At 41.7% G+C, this 24,372-nt stretch overlaps 2 protein-coding genes and 1 non-coding gene across 3 annotated transcripts; all 3 read left to right on the forward strand.

The window, feature by feature from the left end:
* The first annotated feature begins 600 nt into the window (after positions 1–600).
* tasor2 (transcription activation suppressor family member 2) lies at positions 601–12,147 on the forward strand. Its single transcript, XM_088417917.1, has 17 exons — positions 601–1,078; positions 1,285–1,433; positions 1,521–1,616; positions 1,703–1,775; positions 3,365–3,456; positions 3,534–3,671; positions 3,757–3,860; positions 4,616–4,632; positions 4,712–6,550; positions 6,648–7,344; positions 7,418–7,838; positions 7,927–10,101; positions 10,186–10,305; positions 10,433–10,586; positions 10,682–10,787; positions 10,866–11,047; positions 11,574–12,147. Exons 1-17 carry the CDS (start codon positions 1,051–1,053, stop codon positions 11,654–11,656), a joined length of 6,474 nt encoding a protein of 2,157 aa, XP_088274043.1. The 5' UTR covers positions 601–1,050; the 3' UTR covers positions 11,657–12,147.
* Positions 12,148–12,481: 334 nt separating this feature from the next.
* On the forward strand, positions 12,482–21,254 carry taf3 (TAF3 RNA polymerase II, TATA box binding protein (TBP)-associated facto). Its single transcript, XM_088417659.1, has 7 exons — positions 12,482–13,896; positions 14,654–14,896; positions 15,343–17,117; positions 17,983–18,062; positions 19,066–19,345; positions 19,432–19,538; positions 20,315–21,254. Exons 1-7 carry the CDS (start codon positions 13,731–13,733, stop codon positions 20,427–20,429), a joined length of 2,766 nt encoding a protein of 921 aa, XP_088273785.1. The 5' UTR covers positions 12,482–13,730; the 3' UTR covers positions 20,430–21,254.
* Positions 21,255–21,951: 697 nt separating this feature from the next.
* Positions 21,952–22,039, forward strand: trnay-gua (transfer RNA tyrosine (anticodon GUA)). The gene is given in 2 exon segments: positions 21,952–21,988; positions 22,004–22,039. It is a non-coding gene; the product is annotated as a tRNA-Tyr (tRNA).
* The last annotated feature ends 2,333 nt before the right edge of the window (positions 22,040–24,372 follow it).

The raw sequence follows: 24,372 nt of genomic DNA on the forward strand, positions 1-24,372 counted from the left end.
TCATAATTTTATTTTGTTATTTTTCAATGTTTTTTTTAACCCTCTACAGTAGTTCTTGGCTCTCCCATTTTTAAAACACACAAAATAAACTTTTGCAGCATAATATTGAGTTTTATTCTGTGTTTCATGCATCAAAAACAGTGAGTTTGATTGAAAATAGTGTAAAATTTTAACCAACCACATGAGTTTACCATCTCATATTAAAATGCTTCTTGACAAATGAATGTGGTGGGCCAAATGTGTCCCCCGAACCTTGAGTTGGACATTCGAATTTTAATCGTTATACTTTATTCTAATTCTGTGCAACATTGATTGCATTGTGAATGAATAAAATGCGCAAAATAAATAAAGCAACGTTGACTGATTTTTTTTTTTTTTTTGTCGTGTATGTCATGCAGCTTTACTGGATCGAAACGTCAATTGGGTACAAAAAGTTTACACTGATTATACTGTTAACAAAGGCAGTCAGTCACGTGAAGTAAACACTGTTACGTGCATGAAATAGAGAAAATATGGATGTTTATCATGACGCAACTTGGACGAGAAGAGTAGAGGAATGTCTGCATGAGTGAAGTGGGACTGCTCGGTGAGGAATTGAGCAACTCCCACGACACGAAGCTCGACTTTCCCTTTGACAAGTTTCAAAATGGATGCGGCGGCTGGCAACTCGTTTGCTTTCGTTTCTTTCCACTCGTCCTCGTCTTCGTCTCGCGAGTGGACGCGTGTCCCTCATCGACTATACGGAATTTCTTTTCATTCCCGTCGGATTGACGAGCAAAAGTGGAATTAATCTTTTTTTGTAGTTTGTTCTTTTTTTTAATTATGCTACGTGGCCCGGATCCTCACTTCCTGGTTGGTAAATAACCCAGCAACAATGTTTTTGTTTTTGTTTTTTTCATCTCGCGGGCAGCGGGAGGAAGTGAAAGTAAATTTGTGTGGTTGGGAGTAGATTTATTGTGACTTAAATTTGGGGAGGGTCATGTTCCAAACAAGAAACATTTGTCTTCGAGGACGGACACGAGGACAACGTCACAGTTGACGAGTTCCGAAATGGAAAGTGGAACCGATTCCGCTTCGAGTTGAGTACATTAAGTTTCACTTTCGTCTTTATAAATAAACGTAAATCGAATACGCGTACCCTTCCCGTAAAACAATATCATTTATTCATTGCCATAATACTGTAGTTTGAAACTAAAGCGTCACTTAACGTTGCGTGTTTCGCAATTCGCCATGCTCGCCCATTCTTCCATAACATGCTATCGCTGTTTCCCCTTTCGCTTCCAGGCGTTTTAATACCAGTGGCTGAATATTCTGACGTTTATAAACGCAAAATCTTGGCTCCACTCCAAAATGCCTACTTGTACGAAGAGTCCAAGCTGTCCTTCAGATACAAATCTGCTTCCTTCGTTCAAAACCCGGTCTTGATGCAAAAGGTGAATGTCGCTTGAGCGTGTCAAGTTGCACGGAATGTTTCTACTTCGGGGGGAAAAGAATTAAGCTTTTGCATCAACTATATTTAGTACGCTGCATTTCGAGCCAAGAGAAAACAAGCGGGATATTCAGAAGATGATCTGGAGGAGACCTATGGTTTTTTGCTGTTTGATGACGTCAATAAGGTATAAACATCGGTTCTCAGACTTCAAATATATAGCTTTGCTCATGATAGTTTTTTTTTTTTCATTATTTTCTAATTTTCTTGCAGGTCAATGCACTTGGGCAAACTGGAGTTCTCACAGGGACAAGCTCATGTTCAAGTTTGGGCGATCCCATGAAAGGTAATAAAAACAATGAAAAACGACTATCCACACTGCACATTTCATGTATCCAGCATGGTGGACTAGTGGTGAGCTCAGCAGCATCATAGCTGAGAGGTTTGGGGTTGAAATCCTGGTTCTTGCACTCCTGCACAATAATATGAGAGCAGAGGTGGTAGCAGCTTTCATAAGTTTTCAAATATGATGCCTAGCGTGCGTGCCTCAACTCGTTTGTCGCTTCAAATCAAAGTTTATCGAAAAATGACAGAACAAGAGTGAGAAAAACATGGTTTGAATAAAAAAAACGTTCAACATTGTTAATGCTAAACAATACTGCTATGCGCCATACACGTGTTAAGAGAAATTATCATATGCAGTGGTGCCTGGTTAATTTATTTCCAAACACTTGTATCTCGCATCATTATTCCTCATTGGAATGAACGGAAATGCAATTAATGTGTTCCAGCCACACAGTACTCCGTTTAGTGTGCGCGCTTTGACCACCAGGGGGCAGTATAATACATATACAAAATATGCATGACACCGGTGAGCTATTTTTTATTTTTTTTTCATAGGCTGAAGAATATATGCATCAATTTGGTTAAATGCGCCACACTGCAAATCGATGCTATTCGTCAACCCCCCTAGAGCTTTTTTTTATTATGCGTTTGTATTGAGCTAGCCGACTTTTAAAAAGGGGACATTTATGTGACTTTGGCTTGATTTTAAGTTTGATAGTAATGTTCAACTGTTAGCGCAACACACACGAGGCAGCAACGCACACAAACAGTGCTGACAACAATATAGACTTAAGAATAGCTGTAAAAAACAAGTCAAGGGTACTTGGGATGAGCAGACAGGATAGTAGTCAAAGTCCAATGTTGTGCTATCAGTTGGGCTAGAGCGTCATGCTTCACTGCCACAGTAAACATTGCACAATTTTCTAAAATCGCAAATATATATGAGGTATACTTCAAAAAGAACAAAGCAATCATGCCTAATCAATAGCTTATTTCATGACACCGCATTAAAAAAGAAAGTCCAGAAAGTCACCCAACCGGTTTATAAGGGTTTCGTTTACGTATGCTTTTCTGTACCTTGTAAATGCCTTCACATTATGTGGTTTCACACCCATTTCAATTCTCTTACTAATAGAAATACTGTGTGCATCTCGTTGTCCAATCCATCTATATTTTCAGTTGAGACATTTTTCTGTTTCTTACGCACAATATTTAGTTATTAGAAAGAGCAGACAGGACTGTAAATCTGATCATTATAACTGAAGAAACTGCCTAATTTGCAACTGTCTAATTTGCAACTGTAAAATGTTCTGCCTGCCACCTTTCTTCTTGCTTCTACAATCTATCTTTCCATCAACCTTCCTTCTATCATTATCATTCTATTAGTCTGTGTCTATTATTCTGTCACCTGTATTTTATGCATATGGAGAATATTTACATGACATTTTTTTTGTAGAACCAAGCTCATTTTGAATTTTATCCCAAATTACAACTGCTTTATCTACTTGGGAGTGGAGCAGAATATCGTGGGAAAATAATGTCAAATACTGAAATGCTTCTGAAGACTTGTACTTCATCGGTGTCTTTCAGGCGTTTACATTTCAATGTTGTCGGACTGTTTGAGCCCCGAGCGCTGGCAGGATGGGCAATCGGGCTACATCGCCATCATCAAGCTGACCACGGTATTGAGAAATAGGGCGGCTCACATAGCATCAATTGATATGTAAATGAATTGCGAGAGCCGTTCTCTTTTCCACAGGGGAGAGTCAAAAGAGTTTATGAGAACCACACCCAGGATCTCAGCGCACCCACTGTGGGCTTTGACTGTCACGTGTCGCAGCACCTGGCGGCTGTGACCACCCAAACTAGTTACTCTCTCGCATTCGAGAGAACTCAGGTAATGGCGCTTTGAGATCAGCAGTACGATGAATACGCAGTAGAAATTGATCCGATTTGTTCTGCTTCCTGATTCCTTTCTGCAGTGTTACATCTATGAGCTGCTTGATGACGGAAGTAACGCAACAGCGTCCTCACCCAGCCTCACTTGTCCGTTTGCTGTTGTGGCTTTTTCGTATAAAAAAAGAAGGTGAATTAACACTACTAGCGCAAGACTCGAAATAAGTATACATTTTGGATTTTGCGCTTCATGTAAACACATGGACTCGCTAAAACCAAAAATCCAACACTAGCTGACGGTCCCATATTGTTTTTGAATGATAATTAACTTCTCTTCAAGACTAACAGGTTTTGTTCGACTTAATCGGTGACCTAAACAATCGTAACATGGTTCAGGCCACTGTCAGAGGAAGAGGAGCAGTCATGTCAAGCACCGCAACATCAGAAATAAACTCACCAAATAATACACGGACGTCAATGCAATAGCTTCAACCAACTTTTATTTTGAAGTATTTTCCCGGAAACGTAACGCAATACGATTAGCTTCAATCGCCCGACTCCCCTGTAGCTGCTGAATGGTGCTTACAAATGCAATCAGAAATTTCAAACTCATACAAATTACAAGGCCAGTGATGCATTCAACATTCATAACAATGACAATAGTTGTTAATAATATCATTATTGTTTACTGGAAAAAAATGCTTCAGGTCCTTGCAGCACAAAATGCTCCAAAAAAATAAAAATTGCTACTCAAATTATGTCAATGATTCACAAAACTGCTCTGCAAAAACAGTATACTTTCGAACTTCATGGAAAAAAATGACTAGGTAATAAATCTTACATTTTTTACAAAAATTGTACTTGAAGGTCTTTTCTACTTTACACATTTCACTGTATAGTCTACTTGGTTCAAGAAAGGGCTAAACATTTGTTTTTCTTTTTCAGAGCGTTGGCGATGAAAGGTAAGTAAATGCAAATTAAAAAAAAAAAAAAATGTCTTTCTCAGATTGACACTCAACAGTCATTTTCTTGGATTTTCAGAGCCCAAACCTTGTGGCTTTATCTCATATGAAATCCTCAGAATTCTGCCAGTTCTCCGTTTAGCAAAAGGCGAAGTCAAGAAAACAAACACAGATCCAAACAAAGGATTTTGTGATGTCATGTCAAGCCACATGCAGACTTATACAGTGCTATTAAATAATGGACCAGCATCAAGTCCATCTATGGTACCTGCAAACCATGACGCAGATGATTTGCTATCATCTTCTAAGGCGGTACTACCCAGTTCTCTCCAAAAAGGATCAAAAGATCAGTTGAATGGTGAAAAGATTCTTACAGAGTTGGAGACAAGTACCACCAAAACAAAATTGGAAGCAACGATTGCATCGAAAAATTTGCATGCGCTGCACAAAACCGATGATCCTGGAGTGATAACTCCAGAGACTGTTGATGTTCCTACAGAACAGTGTGTGGGTTTCCCCCCTGAGCAACGTATAACTGAAGAAAGTGCAGTCAGTGCTGCAAAGTTGGAGGCAAGTAGTGGCGAAACAAAAGATGGAGCAGGAAATGCAACAAGTGAATTGGAAATTATCGTCAAAAATGATGATCAAAACGTGGAAGCTCTCCAGACTCCAGAACTAATTGTCAACTTCACCAAAAATCCAGTCACTTCTGCAAAGATGGAGCTGACAAGTACTGGTGAAACAACTGCTGAAGGAAATGCAGCAGATGATATGCAAGCGCAGAACAAAACCGATGATCCAGTCGTGAAAAGTCTCAAGACTTCTGACATTCCAGCAGAACTGATTGTGAGCTTCACCTCTGAGCAAAGTTTAACTGAGACAAGTCCAATCGCTCCTGTCACCACAAAGATGCCTTTGTCTGCCAAACGCAGAAAGTCTTCAGAGAATACTTCTCTCACAAAAAAAACATGTGGGAAACTACTACGGAAAAATTCTCATAGTAAGAAAACAATTACTGCATCTTTTGGAGCTTCCAGGTTAGAAAAACTAAAAAAATCTTTAAAGGATTCTCAGCTCAGATGTCAGAATGAGCCGAAAAGGGCAACCTCAAATATAGATTGGGAGAAACTCAGAAGGTGGGTCATGAAAGAGCGAGTAAGTAAAAGAGCAGTAAAAGAGACAAATCCAGAACGACGGACTATGTATAGCACCAAAGTGATTGACCGGGAAGCACCCCTGAGAGAGAAATTAGAGCGTTGGCTCTTAAAGCCGGTGATAAGCGAATGTGGAAGAGTCTTAGTTCCTCACGGCTCGAGCTACATCCCTCAACTGCCTAAACCGGCAAGCGTTGAACAGTTTCCAACTGCAACAGTAGCTCCAGATGCAGCTGGAGTGGAGCGCCGGCCCAGCGTGGCTCCAGGATTGGCATCCTGTGAGACCGTAATCCAACCCCGGACAGGAAGTACAGACCAAAGTACGGTTCAAGACTCACTGGATGGGAAAGATCCAGTTCATACTCAGAGTCTTATGGAACACGCAAAGGATGAATCCACAGGCATACTTCCCAGAAGGAAGACAACAAAACACCGGCTGGATTTAGATGAAAACCCTCAAGATTCAACTGGTGAGATAGAGCCTTGTTTGAAGAAAAACAGAGTTGACTGCAACATCACAAGTACATCTGATAGTACAATGGACCTTCAGGAAGATTCATCGATGTCTGTCAACATAGCAGAAATTCCAAATCTGTTCGGGCAAAGAGGGGTGGAAGACACTCACGCAAGGCAGGATGTGGAGGAGTCACAAGGCAAGAAAGCTCAAATCATTTGCAGACCTCCTTCCATTTACCCAAAGTGGAATAGAATTAAAACTCTCAGGAAGCACCTTGACATCTCCCGGGAACACTTTAAAAAGACATGTAAGTCAGATTTTTTTTTTTAAATGTTCTTTCAATTGTGGTACCATAAGAGCTGTTGCGATTATCACTTTTGTGCCTTTTGTTTTGTCTTGGCAAGGGTGGATGCACTTTCAACGGCCATCCGGCGCCAATGAAAATGTCAAAGACCATGTTCGAGATTTTTCCCTCAGGAAGAAAACACCAACCTCGAACCCATCAACAGATGCTTTGAATTTACTCGCCGATCTGGCGCTGGGGGCCTCTAATGAGCAGGTTCCGTCACAATCAGACCATGAAATTAAGAGGGAGCTTCAGTCAGGTTTGAGCGACAATCCCAAAAATCTCAACGGTACTGGAGAAGTCTCGGTACTTCATAGTCTGCTAGAACAGGCTAGACCCACACCAGGAGAAATCAATCTTCTCATGGATGGCATTGAGTTGGTCAATTTTATGTGGAAAGAACATGCCTACTCATTACCCCCATCTGCCTCACTACCCTCTGGTTTACCGTGTACACCCTTTCAGGTGCCCCCTTTAAATGGTTCTACTGGGTTGCTTTTTAAGTCACATGCAATAAATAGCGTTCAAACGTCTCAAGCTTCTGATGTTTTGGAAGACTTAAACGAAAGTAAGAATTGTCTGCAATCAGGACACTTGAGGAAACAGGTGAATGCGTTCCAACGCTATCGCAGCTTTGTGTGCAAAAATGGATCCGTTCAAGTGACGCGGCAATGGAAAGAAAAGTATGACTTTGGTCGAGACAGCAGGTTTTCAAGCGACCCGAAGGAAAGAACCATCATCCGGGCCTTGCATGGGTATGTCCACAACTGAGACAAATGATTGACCGCTTGATTTCAGTATACCTGTCTCATGGTTCTCTTGTTACAGCCCGTGGGATTTCTCTATTCAAGACACCAGCAAAGACAAGAGGCTCATTGTCCACATGTGGATTGGTTTCTTCTATAGCCGCTCAACACCGAGGTTTATTGACTTGGGCTCAGAAGAGAACGCGAACCGAAATTCAGATGAGGCTAGCTACTCAGAAGCAGAGATTACAACCAAGGCTCAGTCAGGGCTGAAGCTGGATCCATGCGGTCTTCCACTGGGTGCTGAAAACACAGAACTTCCGATTTGTAACTCATTGGACCTTAGTGGGACCTCTTTGGATCAAGAAGCTGATATTCTGGACTTGTCTTTGGGGAATGCTAATAGATCCGAGAATCTCCCTTCAGATGCTCAAGTCAGCAATACAAAAGTGTTAGACTCACCCAGTTCACCAACGGGACTTACAGAGCAACTATCAGTTCAGGTTGGTTTTCTGATATTTCTTTAACATAAAAAATATTTCTTAGTACAACCATTCACTTTTTATTCAAACGTTTTTGTTCTTCTTCCAGAGTTACCAAACGACGAGTCTCTCTGCAGAGACTCTGAATAAACCACAATGCATGCATCACACTGCTGCACCTTCTGTAAAAGAAGGTGTAGCTCACATGCAAGGGAAGACGACGATTGTCTCAGTTGAGACGGAGAATCGTGGTATTGTTATTGGAATGGATCAGGAGTTACAGAAATCTAAGACGGATTTAAAAGATGGCTCTAAAAATGATCCGGACACCATAGAGCTGATCAGGTTGCTAAAACATGGAAGATGCTCACCTTTCACAGAAAAAGCACCTAAAGAAGGTGACTGGTCTCCAACGTTTCAGGTAGATGACGAAGAATCAAAAACATTCCGCAATGTAAACCTCTTCGCAAGTGAACAACCTGAAGCAGACCAGATTGAGAACCTTCCATTTTCACAGGATTGTCCCACTAAAAATAACAATCAGTTTGTAAAAGCATCTAACGAGAAGGATCTCCGCGTTTCAACTGCAGAAGTTAGTAGTGATTTGCGCGTTCAGCCATTATCTATTGTCCATGACTGTGAAGATTCAGAAATAGGTCACACACAACCTAATCAAGAATTTCTAACTCAGCCGCCACAGACGAACACTGAATTACAGTCGACAATGGTGTGTCAAAGTAACACAAAGATAGAGCACACCGCTTCGTTATATTCGTGTGACTCTGTGTTAAAAGGAGGGATGACTGATCATACCTCAAAGTTTGAAAATATCTCTCCGATAAACTGCAAGATGGCAGTATTTACTCCGCAAGCGATGTACATTGTCGGGAGAGAAAGCCCCAACAAAGCAAAAAATACGTTCAATTTTGGCGAAGACAAAAACGTGGCTGTCGTAGCACCACTACATCAAGAATTACTTGAAGGGGGACAAAATACGGTTCGAGAAAGGCACAATGGGGTGATAATTCCATTAAGCGTTTTTTCCGGAAAAAGTACTCAACTCATAGACGCCCGTATTAAAGAGTTTGAACTTAACCGTACAAGAACCAGTTCTCCAAAGATCAGCCAAGAATTTTCAATGTCCAGTGAATCAGCGCTGAAGCTAGGTGAACGTAGCCTGCCTGATACCGCTGAAGGCCTCAATGTGACCACATCCGTTAACATACGCGAAAAACTTTCTAGCATAGCCCAAAATCATCACCTAAATAATTTACATCAGTCTGAAAATAGAGAACTTGGAAATAAGGTGGAGTTAGCTAAGAAAGGAGATGATGAGTTGGAGGAAACACTCAATGAATTAAGCTTTCCATTAAGGCGCTTTTCTGGAGAAAACACTTCATCCGCAAACCCCCATAGTCAGATTGAAAAGACTGTTCTGAAGCAGACTGAGATTTCCACAACTTCATCCAAAAGTGTTGGAGAACCTCCCCTGTGCAGTGTGTCGGTAATTAAAGATGCCGAAAGCAGCGACCGTGAGAGAGCAGCGTCACTGGTGGAAACCGATGAAAAGTTTGCTAACATTTCTCAAAAGCAACACAGTCATTTAATTCAGTATGAAACTTTCAATCCCTTCCAGTCTGATGTGGAATTCATTTCGGGAGGGTGTGATACGGTGAAAGAAATTCATTGTGCGGTTACATTTCCCTTAGGGGGCGGTTCTAGAGAAAGGACTCAACTCGCAGGCCCCCAGAGAGCAGCTAAAGAGGCTGCTTGGAATCAGTCAGAAATGAAAAGAACCGGTTCTCCCAAAAGCATCGGAGAACCTTCACCTTGCAGAATATCAGTGGTGAAGGTTGGAGAAACCAGCCAACCTGACACTGAATTTGACTGTAAATTCTCTCCTGTATCTTTGGAAAGCAAACCAAAGGGTGCAGCTCGTTCCCTTCGTGAAAACGATGTCCCTTCAGATGTTTCTTACCCTACTATTCAACAAAAGTCAAGCCCACCAGATACATGCAGTAAGAACGAGACTTGCAACGTGACGTATAGTCTTGGTCAACCCTCAAACTCAAAGGAGAAGAATGCCAAGCCAACCCAGGCAGCGTTTAACTCGCAAAGCCTTCCGGCTGATCCTTCGGATCGCGCAGTTGTTACCATGCCGTTCAAAACCGAACCAGATGGGAATCACTTGGATATACCGACTTCCAGGATGAAGTCGTGGAAAAGAAAATCCAGATTCTTCATTTTAGTAACATCAGAAGATTCCTTCTTTTCAGAAACAAAGGTAGAAAGGATGTCAATCATTTGCAGTGATTTCGTAATGATTTGTGGGAAAAGATGAACAACTTTGTTTTTCAAATGTTCAAAGGCGTGTTTGGAAGAAGCGGGCCACACGGCGGTACAGCCGAGCCAGTTCTTCCTCGATGACGAGCGTTCGTCTTTGATCGTCATCGTCAAAAATGAAGACATCTCCGCGCACCTCTCTCAGGTGATGATTCGATGATGGAACTTCTGATTCGACTGGTTTCATCTTGGATTTTGGGGCTTTACTAAAGTAGTTTTCTTCATAAACACAAGACTGAGGCTTGACTCATTTTGGATTTTGATCATCTCAGGTTCCGCATCTGCTCAAGCTGAAAAAGTCTCCAGATGTTCTCTTCGCGGGCATTGACGAGCCGCACGATGTTGTAAATCTCACCCATCAAGAACTCTTTCTCGGCGGCGGCTTCGTGATGGTTGATAGGTCATCACTGGAATCCCTTAGCCTGAGTATGTTTTCTTTTTCCCATTTGTGAATCGACATCGGGATCTTGACTTACGTCTGCCTGCCTGAAAGCACCGGTCTATATTTTTTTATGGTTTAGGCAAGATGAAAAGATTCTTGGAAGTACTGCAAGAACTCAACAAAACAGGAAAGTGGAAATGGTTATTACACTACAGAGACAGTCGGCGATTGAAAGAGAAGGCAAGGTAGGTTTGAAACCATGTTCGAAATAGGAAGTTGACTTCTTGACCCATTGAAGGTTGACATTTTCTTTCCGTGTCCAGATTCTATGGAGAAGAAGAAGAGAAGCAGCACTTGTTAAGATGGGCCCAAGAGACTGGACTATGCGCGATTTTGTCATACCATGAATGTGACGCCAAATCCAAGGATCAGCCAAACTATCTTGCTTGTCTGGTGCACTTGCAGGTTCAGAATATTGCAGCCCGTTTTCCCGTGTTTGTAACTGGTAAGATTCGATTAAACGATAGACGTTTTTTCTTTTGGAAATGATATATGTAAGGGATTTTTTTTTTTTTTTTACTGCTGATCTGAATTGAAATCAAGATAAAATGCAGTCTGAGTTATGAGCATTAATCCCCGGGTTTCAATTTCGACCCGATTTGGGACATTAATCCAGAACCATCTAACAAAAAGCATTAAAAAATAAAACACTAAAAATGACAATAGATTGTCAAAAAAGGTAGCGGTTCAAAACGTGTTAATTTCTAAACGTGTTTACATGTGATGTCATGGTGAAACGCTTCATTTCACCATGATGTCGCAAATAGTGTCCGATGACGGAAAAGCAAGTGAATTCTGAAAATGCCAATGGTTTAAAAAAAAAAAAAAAAGTACATTGTCACTTGAACAAGGCAGAGCTGTTCAGAAAACACGTAAACATTTGAAAGTAACTCGCTTTGAAAAAAGATAAAACGTTTGTCGTTCATTAAAAAAATGGACTCTATTTTTGATTATTGCATTTTTTTTTCCAGATACAAAGACCGACGATGAATTTGAGAAGAATGGAATTGTGACAACAACAGTTGACTGTTTCCTGATGCGTTTTTCGACGTGACGCATGTCCGACCTGACCTCAAGTCTTGTGTGCACGCTTGCACTTGATAACTCAATGCAAAACAATAAACCTCATTACTTCATTCACTGAAAACACGCTACCTTCATCTAAGCAATCTTTTTGAATATGCAGTTCAAAATGTTGTTGTTTTGTTGTATGATTTGTTTTTTTATTCATGTCTTTCTTAACTAAGACTTGTGTGTTGTATGGTGCCATTGTGACTTTAAAGGGGGGTTATATTTAATGGTATGTAAAACATTTTAAAAATCTTTTGATTGATTGTTTTGTCCGATTTGAATGCAATAATCTGTATAGGATATTTTGAGTAATTATAGTAAAGTTATGGAGTAAAAAAAATGTATATCTTTGTGGAATTCATAAGCAGCAGAAATGTCTGGCGTCCACAAAGGTTATTTTTGTTTTGTGTTGTTTTTTAAAGGTGCAATTTAAAGTCCAAAACATCTGGGCTGATTAAAAGACTTTTAAAAATATATTTATTCGTACTTGTTGTCTCTGGATATTATGACATCAAAACCAGAATTTAATGGATTCGGTTATCGGTTCCCATGGCAACAGACAGCTGTCAGCGAAGCCACACCCATGAAACCGATTGGCCAATGACAGCGCATTACAGAATAAATCACAAGATTCAGTCATAGCGCAGACTTTTGGGGTTCGCGCAATGATCATAAACTACAATTGCAGAGCCTATACTTTAAAACGAGTCCAGTCAGTATTTATACACATCGTTTCTCCAGTATTTTATGCTATTATTCTTGTACTTAAGTACAGTGCGCGGGTGCTTTGCCGTTTCCGGTTGTCGTCGACGACGTTGACGTCACATGGCGGGAGGAAGAAGAAAATGGACGTCGCAGCGCCTTGCACAAAGATGAAGTCTCGACTCTAGGTTGGATCTTAGCTTTCGCTGACTTTTCACGGACGTTATCTTATCAAGTTTCGATCGTGAGTACGAAACGCAAGTTAGCAGGTTTAGTTCCGTTTTTATTGCCATTTCCTCTCCGTCGGCGAGATCACGTGAGTTTGTTGCGTTCAAATAGCCACCGAAATCAAAGTTGTAAAGCTGGCAACGCGTCACAAAGTTTAGGGGGATCGCTATTGTGGGTCGCCGCTCCAAGTGTTTACCTGCGTAGGAATAAGTTTCCTAAAAGGTGATAGGTGTCATGCATTAAACAAGAAAACTGGCATAAATAGCACTGATTAATTAGATGTACTGATTAACTTCAGTTTTATAAAGTACAGAGTGAAGTGTACATAAAAGTACATTTAATCTGCTCACTAAATACCTTTTGTTACCTATCACTCAAGATGTTATGAAGAAAATTGTATCTTTTGTATTCATTAAAAAAAAGCTTGGGATTTTAGGGAAAAGTTCGAGGGATCTAAAATATCGAACAGTATGTATACACCGTATTTTTCTAAAGAGAATTTGTGGACACTGGCATTGATGATCCAAAAATCTTAGTTTTATATCCCTTTTTTCTTAGGATATGCCAATTCACCATGAATAGGTTAAGAGGCTCAAAGTTGAGCACAAAGTGGACATTCCGACGAGACGATTTGTGATACGCGTCAATGACGTGTCATCTTTAATTGCCGTCTCCCTGAGATGGCGTCATCGAGGGCCGACAGTTTCATTTCTCGGTACATCTGTCCCGTCTCCCCCCTCGCTCCTCTGTTGCTCCTCTCGATGTATGGGTGGTGGGAAGGGCCGCCATGTAAACAGAGGAGCGAGGAGCGAAGACGGAGGTCGCAAATGCAAAAACCTGCCCACGAGTTTTCCGGGTTCCCGATATCCCCGAACGCACCATGACAGCGTCGCTCTCCAACAGCCAGCGTTCGCACGCATGCGCACTGGGCATTTCGGGGATGGGTCTGTCGAGCGAAATCAAGATGGCGACTCTGGCAAAAGCGCCAACACACCAAGCGAAGTAGATGAGCCAAATTGGCCCCTTTCGCGGCTTTCCTCGCTCCCGAGCGGGGCTTTGGTGAACCATGACGAGCGGGCGCGTGATTTGGAAACGGGATTGAGCGGGATTGAGGAGCACTAACGACGATGTGCGAGAGCTATGGCCGCTCGCTGCTGCGTGTGTCGGTGGCGCAGATCTGCCAGGCTCTTGGCTGGGACGCCGTTCAGCTAACCGCCTGCGACCTGCTGGCCGATGTGCTGCAGCGATATATCCAGCAGATGGGCAGAATCTGCCATCGCTACTCGGAGCTGTGTAAGTGCATCTCGTCTTGACCCCGTTACTATGCTACATTCACTGGGCTTTATCTTTTTTCTTTTCCTTTTTTTTTTTTTTTGCTCGTTTGCTCGAGTACGCGGTCACGTTAGTCTTCTTAGACCAGCGCCCCCTAGGGAAAGTTGTCAGCATGTGCAATAGTGTATTATGGTGTGTCAAATTGGCCCATTTAAGATTTGAAAACAAACGTCCTTGACCCATTTTAAAGTGGGGAAATCGAGTAAGCATTTCAACCTTCGTGTTATGGTATAAGTAAAAAACAAAGTCTTGTTAAGTGTTAGATTTCATAATGCTTCAATTTGACCCAGAACACAGCAGGAGTGTTGCCAAACTGTCTGGAATACAGCATTTTCAGCTTTAAGATGGATCATTTTGACCTGCAGTATTATCCAAGTGTAAAAAAATGTAATTTAGTTTAACGCACAGCACTACATACATTTTCTCATACATTCTTCATCTGAGATAAAAAGCTGTCAGGGTGTTTTAGTCCCATTTTTATTAGCCAAGATTTTAAAACAGTACAGTAAATAATGAAATACTTATCATAACAACAACATGTTTTACCGTGTTAATATGCTAATATCACTTATTTTTTTCCACCGAAGCTGTTATTTAAACCATTTTGAACATTTACATCAGTGATTATTTGGAGTACCACTAGAAGGTGCCCACAAGGTTTCATACTACCACACTTTGAGAATGGCCGTTCTAATGTCTCTTTGCCTTGACATGGCAGATGGGAGGACGGATCCCGTCCTGGATGATGTGAGTCAGGCTTTTCGACTGCTGGGAGTCAGTCTGACTGAACTGGACGACTATGTCAACAACCTGGAACCCGTGGCCTTCCCCCAACATTTGCCCGCTTTTCCCGTTGCCAAAAACAATGTCCTGCAGTTCCCCCAGCCTGGCACGCTTCTGTCTGAAGAGCGGAAGGAATATATTCCAGATTACATGCCGCCACTGGTCTCCTTACAAGAAGGTGAGTTCTCGGTTAACTGTCATCCTAAAAGCGTCACAAACTCCATCCTCTCCCACAGATGGGAAATGATGGGCTTACTTCTTCTACACTTGATGAAATCTCGGGCATATTTTCCATCAAAATGAGTTGGAGCGTTAATCAAAAGTTTGATTGTCTAAGAAAAAAATATATACTGCAGTGTAATTTGAGAACTTGAAATCTGCCGACCTCAAAATCAAAACTCTGGATTCAATTGTGAAAAAAAAAACAAGTAATTTAAGTGATGTTGTAAATATTTACACTACTTGTATACTAATGTATTTTTACCCCTATAGGCCACTGATGCAGATGTATGACTAGCATTTCTTAGTTCATTTCTGGCTCTGTTTAACGAATCGTTTTTTTGTCAGGTGTGTGCGTCTGTGTGCTGACCGTGTTTTAAACGAGCTTCTCCTTCAATTTTGCAGAAGAGGAGGAGGAGGTCCTCCCCGATATGGGCACCTCAGCCGAAGCCATGCAGGTTGCTATGGAGGAGGATGAGGACGACTTTGACGAGGACGAGACAGTCAACGACGAGAACTATCCGCTCAAGAGGCCGCTGGATAGTCCCGACGAGGCGCTGGGCATGATGCCCACCTCCAAGCGGCCGCGCGTGCATCCTGGCCTCAGCCCCGAGTGGGGCGCTGAACCCCGGGAGCCCCTCACTTCCCTCAACCCTCAACGCGTGCCTCCCGCCGCCGTGCCGCCCCCTCACGACAGCCTTGATGCGCTGTCGCCTGAAACCCCGCCTGGAGCCCCGCCCTCCTTCAGACTTCAGCCTGCCATACCAAAATACCCCGATCAAAAGACCCTCACCACCCCTGGGAGAAAGCCTAAGGTCTCTTCGCCAGGGAGACAAAGAACTAAGTCCCCGAAAGGGCTGACACCCGCTTCGGGGGCCGGCAGCCCCATTCATTCGCCCCCGAAAACATCAAAGGAGAGGAAGAAATCTCCAGGGAGGACAAAGAGCCCGAAAAGTCCCAAGAGCCCCAAGACTGCGGCGGCCAAACCCCCTGTGCCCCCGAGCAAGATGGACGCCGTTCCCAAGCTGCCTTTGTCATTGCTCAGCGAGCGCATGGGCAAGGAGAATGTCCACATGCGCCACAACGTGGACAGCAAGGAGCCCGAGCAGGGCCCCTTCCTCAAAGCCCAGCCCGACAACGGTGCCATCGAGGACTCCATCAGCGCCGTCATCGCCAAGGCGTGCTCCGAGCGCCAGGCCGACCCCTTCGCCTTCTCCTCGGGCTCCGATTCGGACAGCAACGGATTCTCCAGCCCCAGGAGGCTGACCATCATGGAGCCGGCCACGCCCAAAGGCCCGCCCGCCACCGGCCTGGCCGCGTCCACGCCGCTCCAGCTGCAGCTGCCCCCGGGGAAGTGGACCCTGGACGACTCCATCAACGAGGTGATCCGCAAGGTGCACCAAGGCGGGCCCTCGGCGCAGCCGCCCAACCACGAGGAGTACATCTCGTCCGGCTCGGCCTCCCCTCCCACGCCAGAACCCCTGCTCAAGGTTTTCGAGGAGAAAGCCAAGTTGTCTGCTTTGGATGTCAAGAAGAAGTTGAAGAAAGAGCTGAGGACCAAGTTGAAGAAGAAGGAGAAGCCCAAAGACAAGGACCGGGACAAGAGCAAGCAGAAGGACAAGAACAAGGAGAAGAACAAGAATAAAGACTTGTCCAAGGATGGCAAGATTCTCTGGAAGGAGTTTGGACTGAAAGATGATGAGCTCTTGGGCCAAAGGGACTTTGTGCTGCAGGAGGGCTCCATCAAAGTCAAAAACAGGGACGGAGACAGCGGCGCCGGCAAGAAAGACAAGGACAAGCACAAAGACAAAAAGAAGGACAAGGAAAAAGGGAAGAAGGACAAGGAGAAGAAAGACAAGAGCAAAGACAAGAGCAAAGAGGACAGGCAGAAGCAAGGCGCGCTTGCCCCCATGACCGCCATGGCCTTGGGGGAGGTCCCTGCCCTCTTCAGTCCCTCCTCCTGCCAGCGCCTGCCTCCTTTGTTATCTGTACCCCAGGATGGCAAGGGCAAGGAGAAGGACAAGAAGAAAGACAAGAAAGAAAAGAAGAAAAAGAAGGAGAAAGAGCGGGAGAAGGCCAAGGAGAAGGAGCGGGAAAAGGAGGAGAAGAGGAAAGAAAAGGAGCGAGAGAAGGAAAAACGCGAGAAGGAGAAAGAGAAGGAGAGACTCAGATTGGAGAAGGTTCTTTTTTTGTGTTGCTCTTATTTAAAAAAAAAAAAACAAAAGTTATGTGCTGGGTTGGATCACTGGTTCCGAATTGTGTTTCTGACCTGAGAACAAAATTAGCTTTTCAACATTAAAGTTGCAGATCTGTCGTGTGAATCAGAAATAAGACACATTTAAAAAAAAAATATATATATATATATATATATATATATATATATATATATATATTTAAAGACCCTTCAAGGTGAGCAAAAGTTAGTTATTTAATTGCCCAAGCAAGGAGGCGGCGCTACACATGCTAGCAAGTAGCTCCTGAACCCCATTAGCTCGTGAGCTAGTAGCTAGCTAGCTAGCACATCCCATCACAACAATAAAAAACTTACTGTTTAAAAAAAGTACCGGAATACATGTTTGAAAAGCAATCAGTTCTTTAAAAAAAATGCAGATTATTACACTTTAAAGTTAAACAACTGAAACACTGGATGTTAAAAAGTGCAAGCCATTATAACATTAAGTAATTTCATTTCAAAAGCCAGCGTCAGTACCCTTAAAATTATTTGTTGTATCTTGTTTTAATCCACTCGAGAAATTGAACTAAGGAAAGAAACTAAATTATTTAACGCGACGTTAAAGACCTCTTCATGAGCTATACAATTACGTGATTTTCAGGCGCAAACGATCGTTTGATGTGAACGCTAAAATCCACTGTATAAAAATTAGAGAGTCGGTCATCAGCTCATTCCCTCCCCTGGAATCTCTTCAAAAGAGATTTTCAATGGACATTTGCAAATGGTTTCGTCACCAGTAACAACTGAGCGGTCCTGTTTTGTTTTTGTTTTTTGTTTTGTTTTTTTACTAACGTATTGTTGCGTTTTCACAGTTGAAGGCCGACACGCCGGTGGTGGCCCCCTCTCCGGTCATTCCCAGACTTACGCTGCGAGTTGGAGGCCAGGACAAAATGTAAGACCAGCTCATAGCTCACTTTCTTTTTTTGTTTTGTTTTGGTTTTTTTTGTTACCATGTTGTTTTCTGTTAGTGCGTCAGGCTGGGTGGTGATTATATTGCTCCCTCAATGGAAATATGAATAATTGTTAGATTGTGCGAAGATGATGCACTCGTAATTCACAGCCGCTTTGAATGCTGTCCGATTAGGCGGAAGGTGCCTCTCAAAAATGGCCTGTATTGGCTTCACCCTTTTTTTTTTTTTTTATTCTTTCTTAAAATTCATTTTGAAAAATGATTTTTTTTTGCTTAAAATTTTTTTTAATATTTAAATTGTATTTAATTGAAAATATCCATTAATTAAAAAAAGCAAATTTAATATACATATTTTTCAAGGTAATTTACCATTCGCTATACTTTTGTGAATTGATCATTTAATTTTTTTATTTTTTTGTAATGTACTGCATATATTCAAAGGAAAAATAAACCTTGGCTTACGCATATTTTTTCCATTTTAATTTTGATCTTTAAAGCATTTATTATAAAGTTTTCTTTCAAATGTATTTGTAATTGTGCAGATTATAATCTAAAAAGGAAATTCCAGTGCTCTATTTTCTCCAATTTATACAATTTTTTGAAAGTGGATTTATTGTATTTATTGAAGTGCGTCTTGTAAATCATCATTTAAAATAAAATGAGTTTTTTGTTTTACACTCATCTTAATTCACTGGCCACATCCGTTCCTCGAGAGCCTGTTTTCCAAGTTTCCCTTCAGCCAACACACCTGATTCAAATCAGGGTTTTTTTGCAGGATTCCGCCAAGCATGCTGATGACCTTGTCAGGTGTTTTGGTTAAAGGGAAACAGTGAAAAGAGTTTTGGTTGACGGAGTGTGACACTTAAAACACCGTGCAGGTCACAAAACAAACTCCTCTTATTTGGATCGTTTTTGTCTAAGTAACGTTACAGTTTGTGTGTTGCCTTCTTGAAGTCATCCCGTATGGTCGTGTCGCCCCTTCCAGTGTGATCAGCAAGGTGCTTCCCAACTCAGAAGCAAAATCCCCCGCCCCCAAGACGCCCGTTGCCAAGTCGGCCCCCGCCAGTCGGCCCCGGTCGCCCCCGCCGCCTCCCGTCCTTTTGCCGGCGCTCCCGTGCGTGCCCGGGCCCCCGTCTCCGCTGCCGCCGCCTCCGGCGCCGTCCTCGTCTTCGCTGCTGCTGTCCCCGGCCCCGCTGCTGTCCCCCGCCGCTTCCCTCAAGATGCCCGTACGCAGCGTGGTCACCGAGACGGTCAGCACGTACGTGGTGAGTGGACCCCAACGCAAAGACATAAAGATGAACGCGGGGGTTGAATTTGCGTCCTGATATTTTCGCACGGCATCCCGTTCTAGATTCGAGACGAAAGTGGAAATCAGATTTGGATCTGCCCCGGATGCGACAAGCCGGACGACGGAAGCCCCATGATCGGATGCGACGACTGTGATGACTGGTATCACTGGTACGCCTCTTTAACGTACACCAATACTTTTACAGTTAACTAAATAGTTAAAATTGAAAAAAATATACCGTAATTATCCAAATATAAGAGATACAGCCCCCCCCCCATTTTAAAACGGGTTTTAATCGAGTTTTAATCGCGATCACGATATTGACTGCCACGGTTAAACTGATCCACGGCGATAATAACGTTAAAAAAGTCAATCGTCAAAAAAGTCAAAAAAAGCACTTTGTCTTCCTACCACCAGGGGTCAATGTTTCCCACATGTTTGCATGACAAAATCGTTTCTCACTTGATTCCTCATATTTACAGTGTGAGCTGTCAATTGAGACCCATTTTGAAAAATTCGATTACAAAAAAAAAAAAAATGTTATTTTGGCTGCTAATTTATTAAAATTTGCTAGTAAATAATGTGCTTGGTAATGAGTAGGCTTATTTTTTTTCATTGATTTGCACTTCATTGATTTTCATTAATTTCCTGTGTGCCATTTTTTTCCATTAATTATTATTTACTTTAGTTTATTATTTGTAAGTATCAAGCATTAACCATCAATTTTCCATTAATTATTATTTAGTTTATTATTTGTAAGTATCAAGCATTAAACATCGAGTATCCAGTTGGTTTGGTGTAGTTGGGTCATATTTACTTTCTAAGACCGTATTTGACGACACACATTGCGTTTAGCTTCACTAATTCACTGTCTCGAGTCATTAAAATATTGCACGAGACAGATAAAAAAAAATGAAAGACTGACATTGTGTTGTGGTGTGTTCAGGGTTTGCGTGGGAATCGTGACGGCGCCTCCTGCAGACCAGCAGTGGTTTTGTGTCAAATGTTCCAGCAAGAAGAAGGACAAAAAACACAAGAAGAAAAAACACAAACCGCATTAACTCTATGCAAAAAGGCACATTTTTGTTTGGGGGCCGGGGGCACATTTTTGAAAGGACTTGAAAGCCATTAGGCACTGCGGTAAGAAGAAGAAGAAAAAAAAAAGACAGATCAGTTTAAGAGGATTTTAAGGATGTTAGCCCAGGTAAGGTTAAAAAAAAAAAGGCTTTTAAGCAGCACAATATGACCCTGGCCATCTTCTCGTCTGAGATTTCTCTTTTCTTCATCCCTGCTTTCAATGTACAGAATCCCCCCCCCCCCCCCCTCCCCCACAGTGTACAAATGTAAATAGCACCTCCAGCCAAGTGCATTTTTTTGCTCTCTGCACACGACTTGGTGACTGCATTTTCAGGTATGAGTTTTTAACGCTCTGTAATTTCTGTACATTTTTTTAAATTGAAAAGTATGTATTTTATTTTACCCCCTCCCTTCATCGAAGAGCCCTCGCAAAAGGGTCGGAGATCATTTTTCAGATGGCACGGCACTCGCCAAACATCCTGTTTTAAGCCTTGAGATGGATGGCGTTAAGTGGCAAGGCTTCATACGATATGTTCTGCAAGACCCGTGGCCAATGAGCCCCACTGTCCCCAATTTTTTTGTGCGTCGTGTATAATGATTTTTTTTTGTCCTGGAGTCATCCTGTAGCCGTGATCGTGATTCAGTTGGATCCGTTGACTTTTGGATTAGCAGTCTATAAAGACGCAAACATCCCAGACCATCCCAAATTCGACTTCCAGCACTGTTTGTCTGTCAATCATCATTGTTAGCCCTTTCAGTAGCTTTTTGCATTTGCGTTAACAAAAAAAAAAAGAAAATTATTTTGACAAGCCACGTTTCAGAGTTTGACTTTATTTCCACTAATACACTTCCTTTTTGCCTCCATGACTTGACAGCAGGCTGAATGGTGAGCACTACACGATCCAGCTGACTTGAGTCAGATGATCGCAGAGAAATATTTAACATTCACATTTGCACTTTTAGAAGATTCCATAAAGCTAACGTGATTTTTTTTATTACACTTCGTGTATAATTGTCGTGTGTGTTCAGATGATCGTTCAACATTGTTTTCCTCTTTTTAGCCTTATTTTTTCACCAGTTTTGGTCGTTTATTTCTGTTTAATGTCGAAGTAACACCAATTTGTAAGTAAGTGGAAACGGGTCGTGGCCGTTTTAGTAACGTACACTAACGCAGTTAAGTCACGATTACAATAAAACTTTGCATGAAAAAGAAACATGTAAAACCACAATTAAAAACCAAAACAACGGAGAAAACAAGGACTTCCTGCGGCGGGTATTCGTTTCGTAAATTGTATCACAGCGCCATCTAGTGCATTGGATGACCGGGAGTGGGGGTGTTAATACTCCGACGAGCTTTAGAGAAGAACATCGTTTTTACGGAAAGAAGACTACGTTTCACGTAAACGGAGACTTTTAGGGTCGTTCTATCGATCTACAAAATTTCATTCTCTACACCGGAACCCAAAATAGGGTTAAAAAAGGATTGAGCGCGTCGCCCTCTCAACACCTTCGATAGCTCAGTTGGTAGAGCGGAGGACTGTAGTGGCAATACGCTGAAATCCTTAGGTCGCTGGTTCAAATCCGGCTCGAAGGACATTTTTTCTTAACCCGCATATTTTCAGAAATGCTGAAATTGACCCACGTTATGTGAACAGCATACCAATGAAATCGCCACAAGCGTGTTTCGTTGACCCCCCCACGCTAGGAAATAGAATACCTTTTGCTCCCCCCACTCGCTGCACAAACTATCCTTTTTTAAAATGTTTAACAAATTTTAACAAGTAGTTAACATTCTAACAACTTTTTCCACAGCGTTTAAAAATAATCAAGTCCATCAACATTCCTGAGGGAGAGAAAAAGATGCCAATTTTTGTCGCAATTACACTTAACCCATTTAAGCCCAATTTTTTCCTGGACACGAAAACATCCAAATCATATGTCATTGGTAACCCTTTGACATAATCAAGAACTTATTTATTTATTTATTTTTAAGTGAAAAGGTGTGTTTTATGACCGGTCACAAGAATGTAATTACTCATTGTGCAAAACACACCAAACCAATATGAGTAAAGAAAATCTTTGTTTTATGTTTATTTTAACATACTTTACTAACCTTTTTGTTTTGGGAGCTTTGAGGCTGTCGTCTTTCTCTCGAAGTGCAACCACAAAGTAAACAGCTCTGGTCATGTGACATTATTCTCTAAACATGTGACATTGCACACATTTCATCTACACGTTGTAGTAATTCAGTACTTCATGAAAAATGATTGAAAAATCATTCATAGAGCCTCATAAATACAATTTTTTTGGGTTGAAATGGTTTAACCCGTGATTTATAAAAAGCTCTATGTGTTATATATTTTCTTCAGGTTAAAAAGTTTCAGATGTTACTGCTCCCGTATTAATGTTCTCGATCATATTATTTATTGACACATTTTTTTTCAAACATTCAACAATTCAGTTGCTCAAAAACGTTTCTAGGTTAAGTAAGGTTTGACTTTTTTTCCAAAAATCAACTTTCAGCCACGTAAATGTTAACTTTAACATTTGTTAAAAGTTGATTTACATTGTTTTGATCTTTTAATTATTTAAAAAAGCGTAGCCATGCTAACGTACGCTACTTCGCCATGCAATTTTGATGTCATTTCCTCTTGCTGACGTCACATCAAGACATGGCACCAATTTTGGTTCTTCTTAGTTCCAGTGTCCACGTACTGCATTTCGGCAGTGGAAATTATGACCATGCATTCAAAGTGCTCTGTAGCGCAATCGCTGACATTCATACAAAGCAGCACGCAACTAGATTCCAACATCACCCTTTCAAATATTCATGTCAGCAAAGAAAAAAAAATGCTCAGTGATCAGAGGATGAGAAGCGCAACGCGTTAAAAGTGGAAGCAGCCCGCAATAACGTGACCTTATTTCTAATCAATCCGTATCGTGTTCAGCCGTTTGATTTCATTTCTCTCTGGATTTTTTTTTCCGTGGCACGGAATATTGTAGCTCCCAAAAAAAAATGATCTGGCGCTTTGAAGTGAGTAATATATTAAACGTGCTCACTTGTCACTTTCACTTAGCCTCCCGCCTCTTCACAATTTTTGAAGGGAACAAGTTGTCCAATGTGATTGGCGATGAAGCATCAATCACCCCCCCCCAAATGAATGGAAAAATGAATGTTCCTACACATTTTTGTAACGTGCTTTTAATCAGAAAACAGCATTGTTTTTCATAAAACAATACAATCAATCCCGTATTAATTGTAAATGTCAAAAATTAACTTTATGCATCCAATAGCTATTATCTTTGGATGCCTTCTCGTGTGGCCACCAGGGGGCAATGCAATCAAGACATTCAGTGAGGAATTTTCACAATTTAGTAAACTGCAATAATATTAATATTTTTTTCGCAAAGAATAAACATGCCTGCCAGTATTTTGTTTGTTTCTCTATGCTGTTGCACCACTTGTGTTCAATACTTATTTTGTTAGGTAGTTAGTGCACCATTTTTGACACGAGTGGGATTAAATCACGAGTGGTGACTTAAAGGGAAAATCAAGTCAAACATTTTATAAAATTTTACATCAGTATGTTTTATATATCCCCACTACTCGAAATATGGCATGATTATAAATATTCTCTTTGTGAAATGTAAATTTGTGAAATGCAATTTTTCCATTTAGTGACCGACCACCAAATATGACATCACAGTTAGTCAGGCAAACGACCAATCATGGCTCACTTGATATCTGTTGATCATGTGACTGAGTTGAGATTGTTACCTGTGCAACTGTTATGTCAGTTTGTTTATTTTGTTGCCTATTTCATATTCCACAAACTCCATGTTCATCAAAATGTCACTTAAAGACTTCAGAGGTTGCATGGTTGTTGTTTTTTTAAGGAAATTGTTTACCTTGACTTCCCCTTTAAG

This window comes from Hippichthys cyanospilos, chromosome 6 (genome assembly GCF_059441005.1).
Source record: "Hippichthys cyanospilos isolate Australia breed blue-spotted pipefish chromosome 6, RoL_Hcya_1.0, whole genome shotgun sequence".
NCBI classification, from domain to species: Eukaryota; Metazoa; Chordata; class Actinopteri; order Syngnathiformes; family Syngnathidae; genus Hippichthys; species Hippichthys cyanospilos.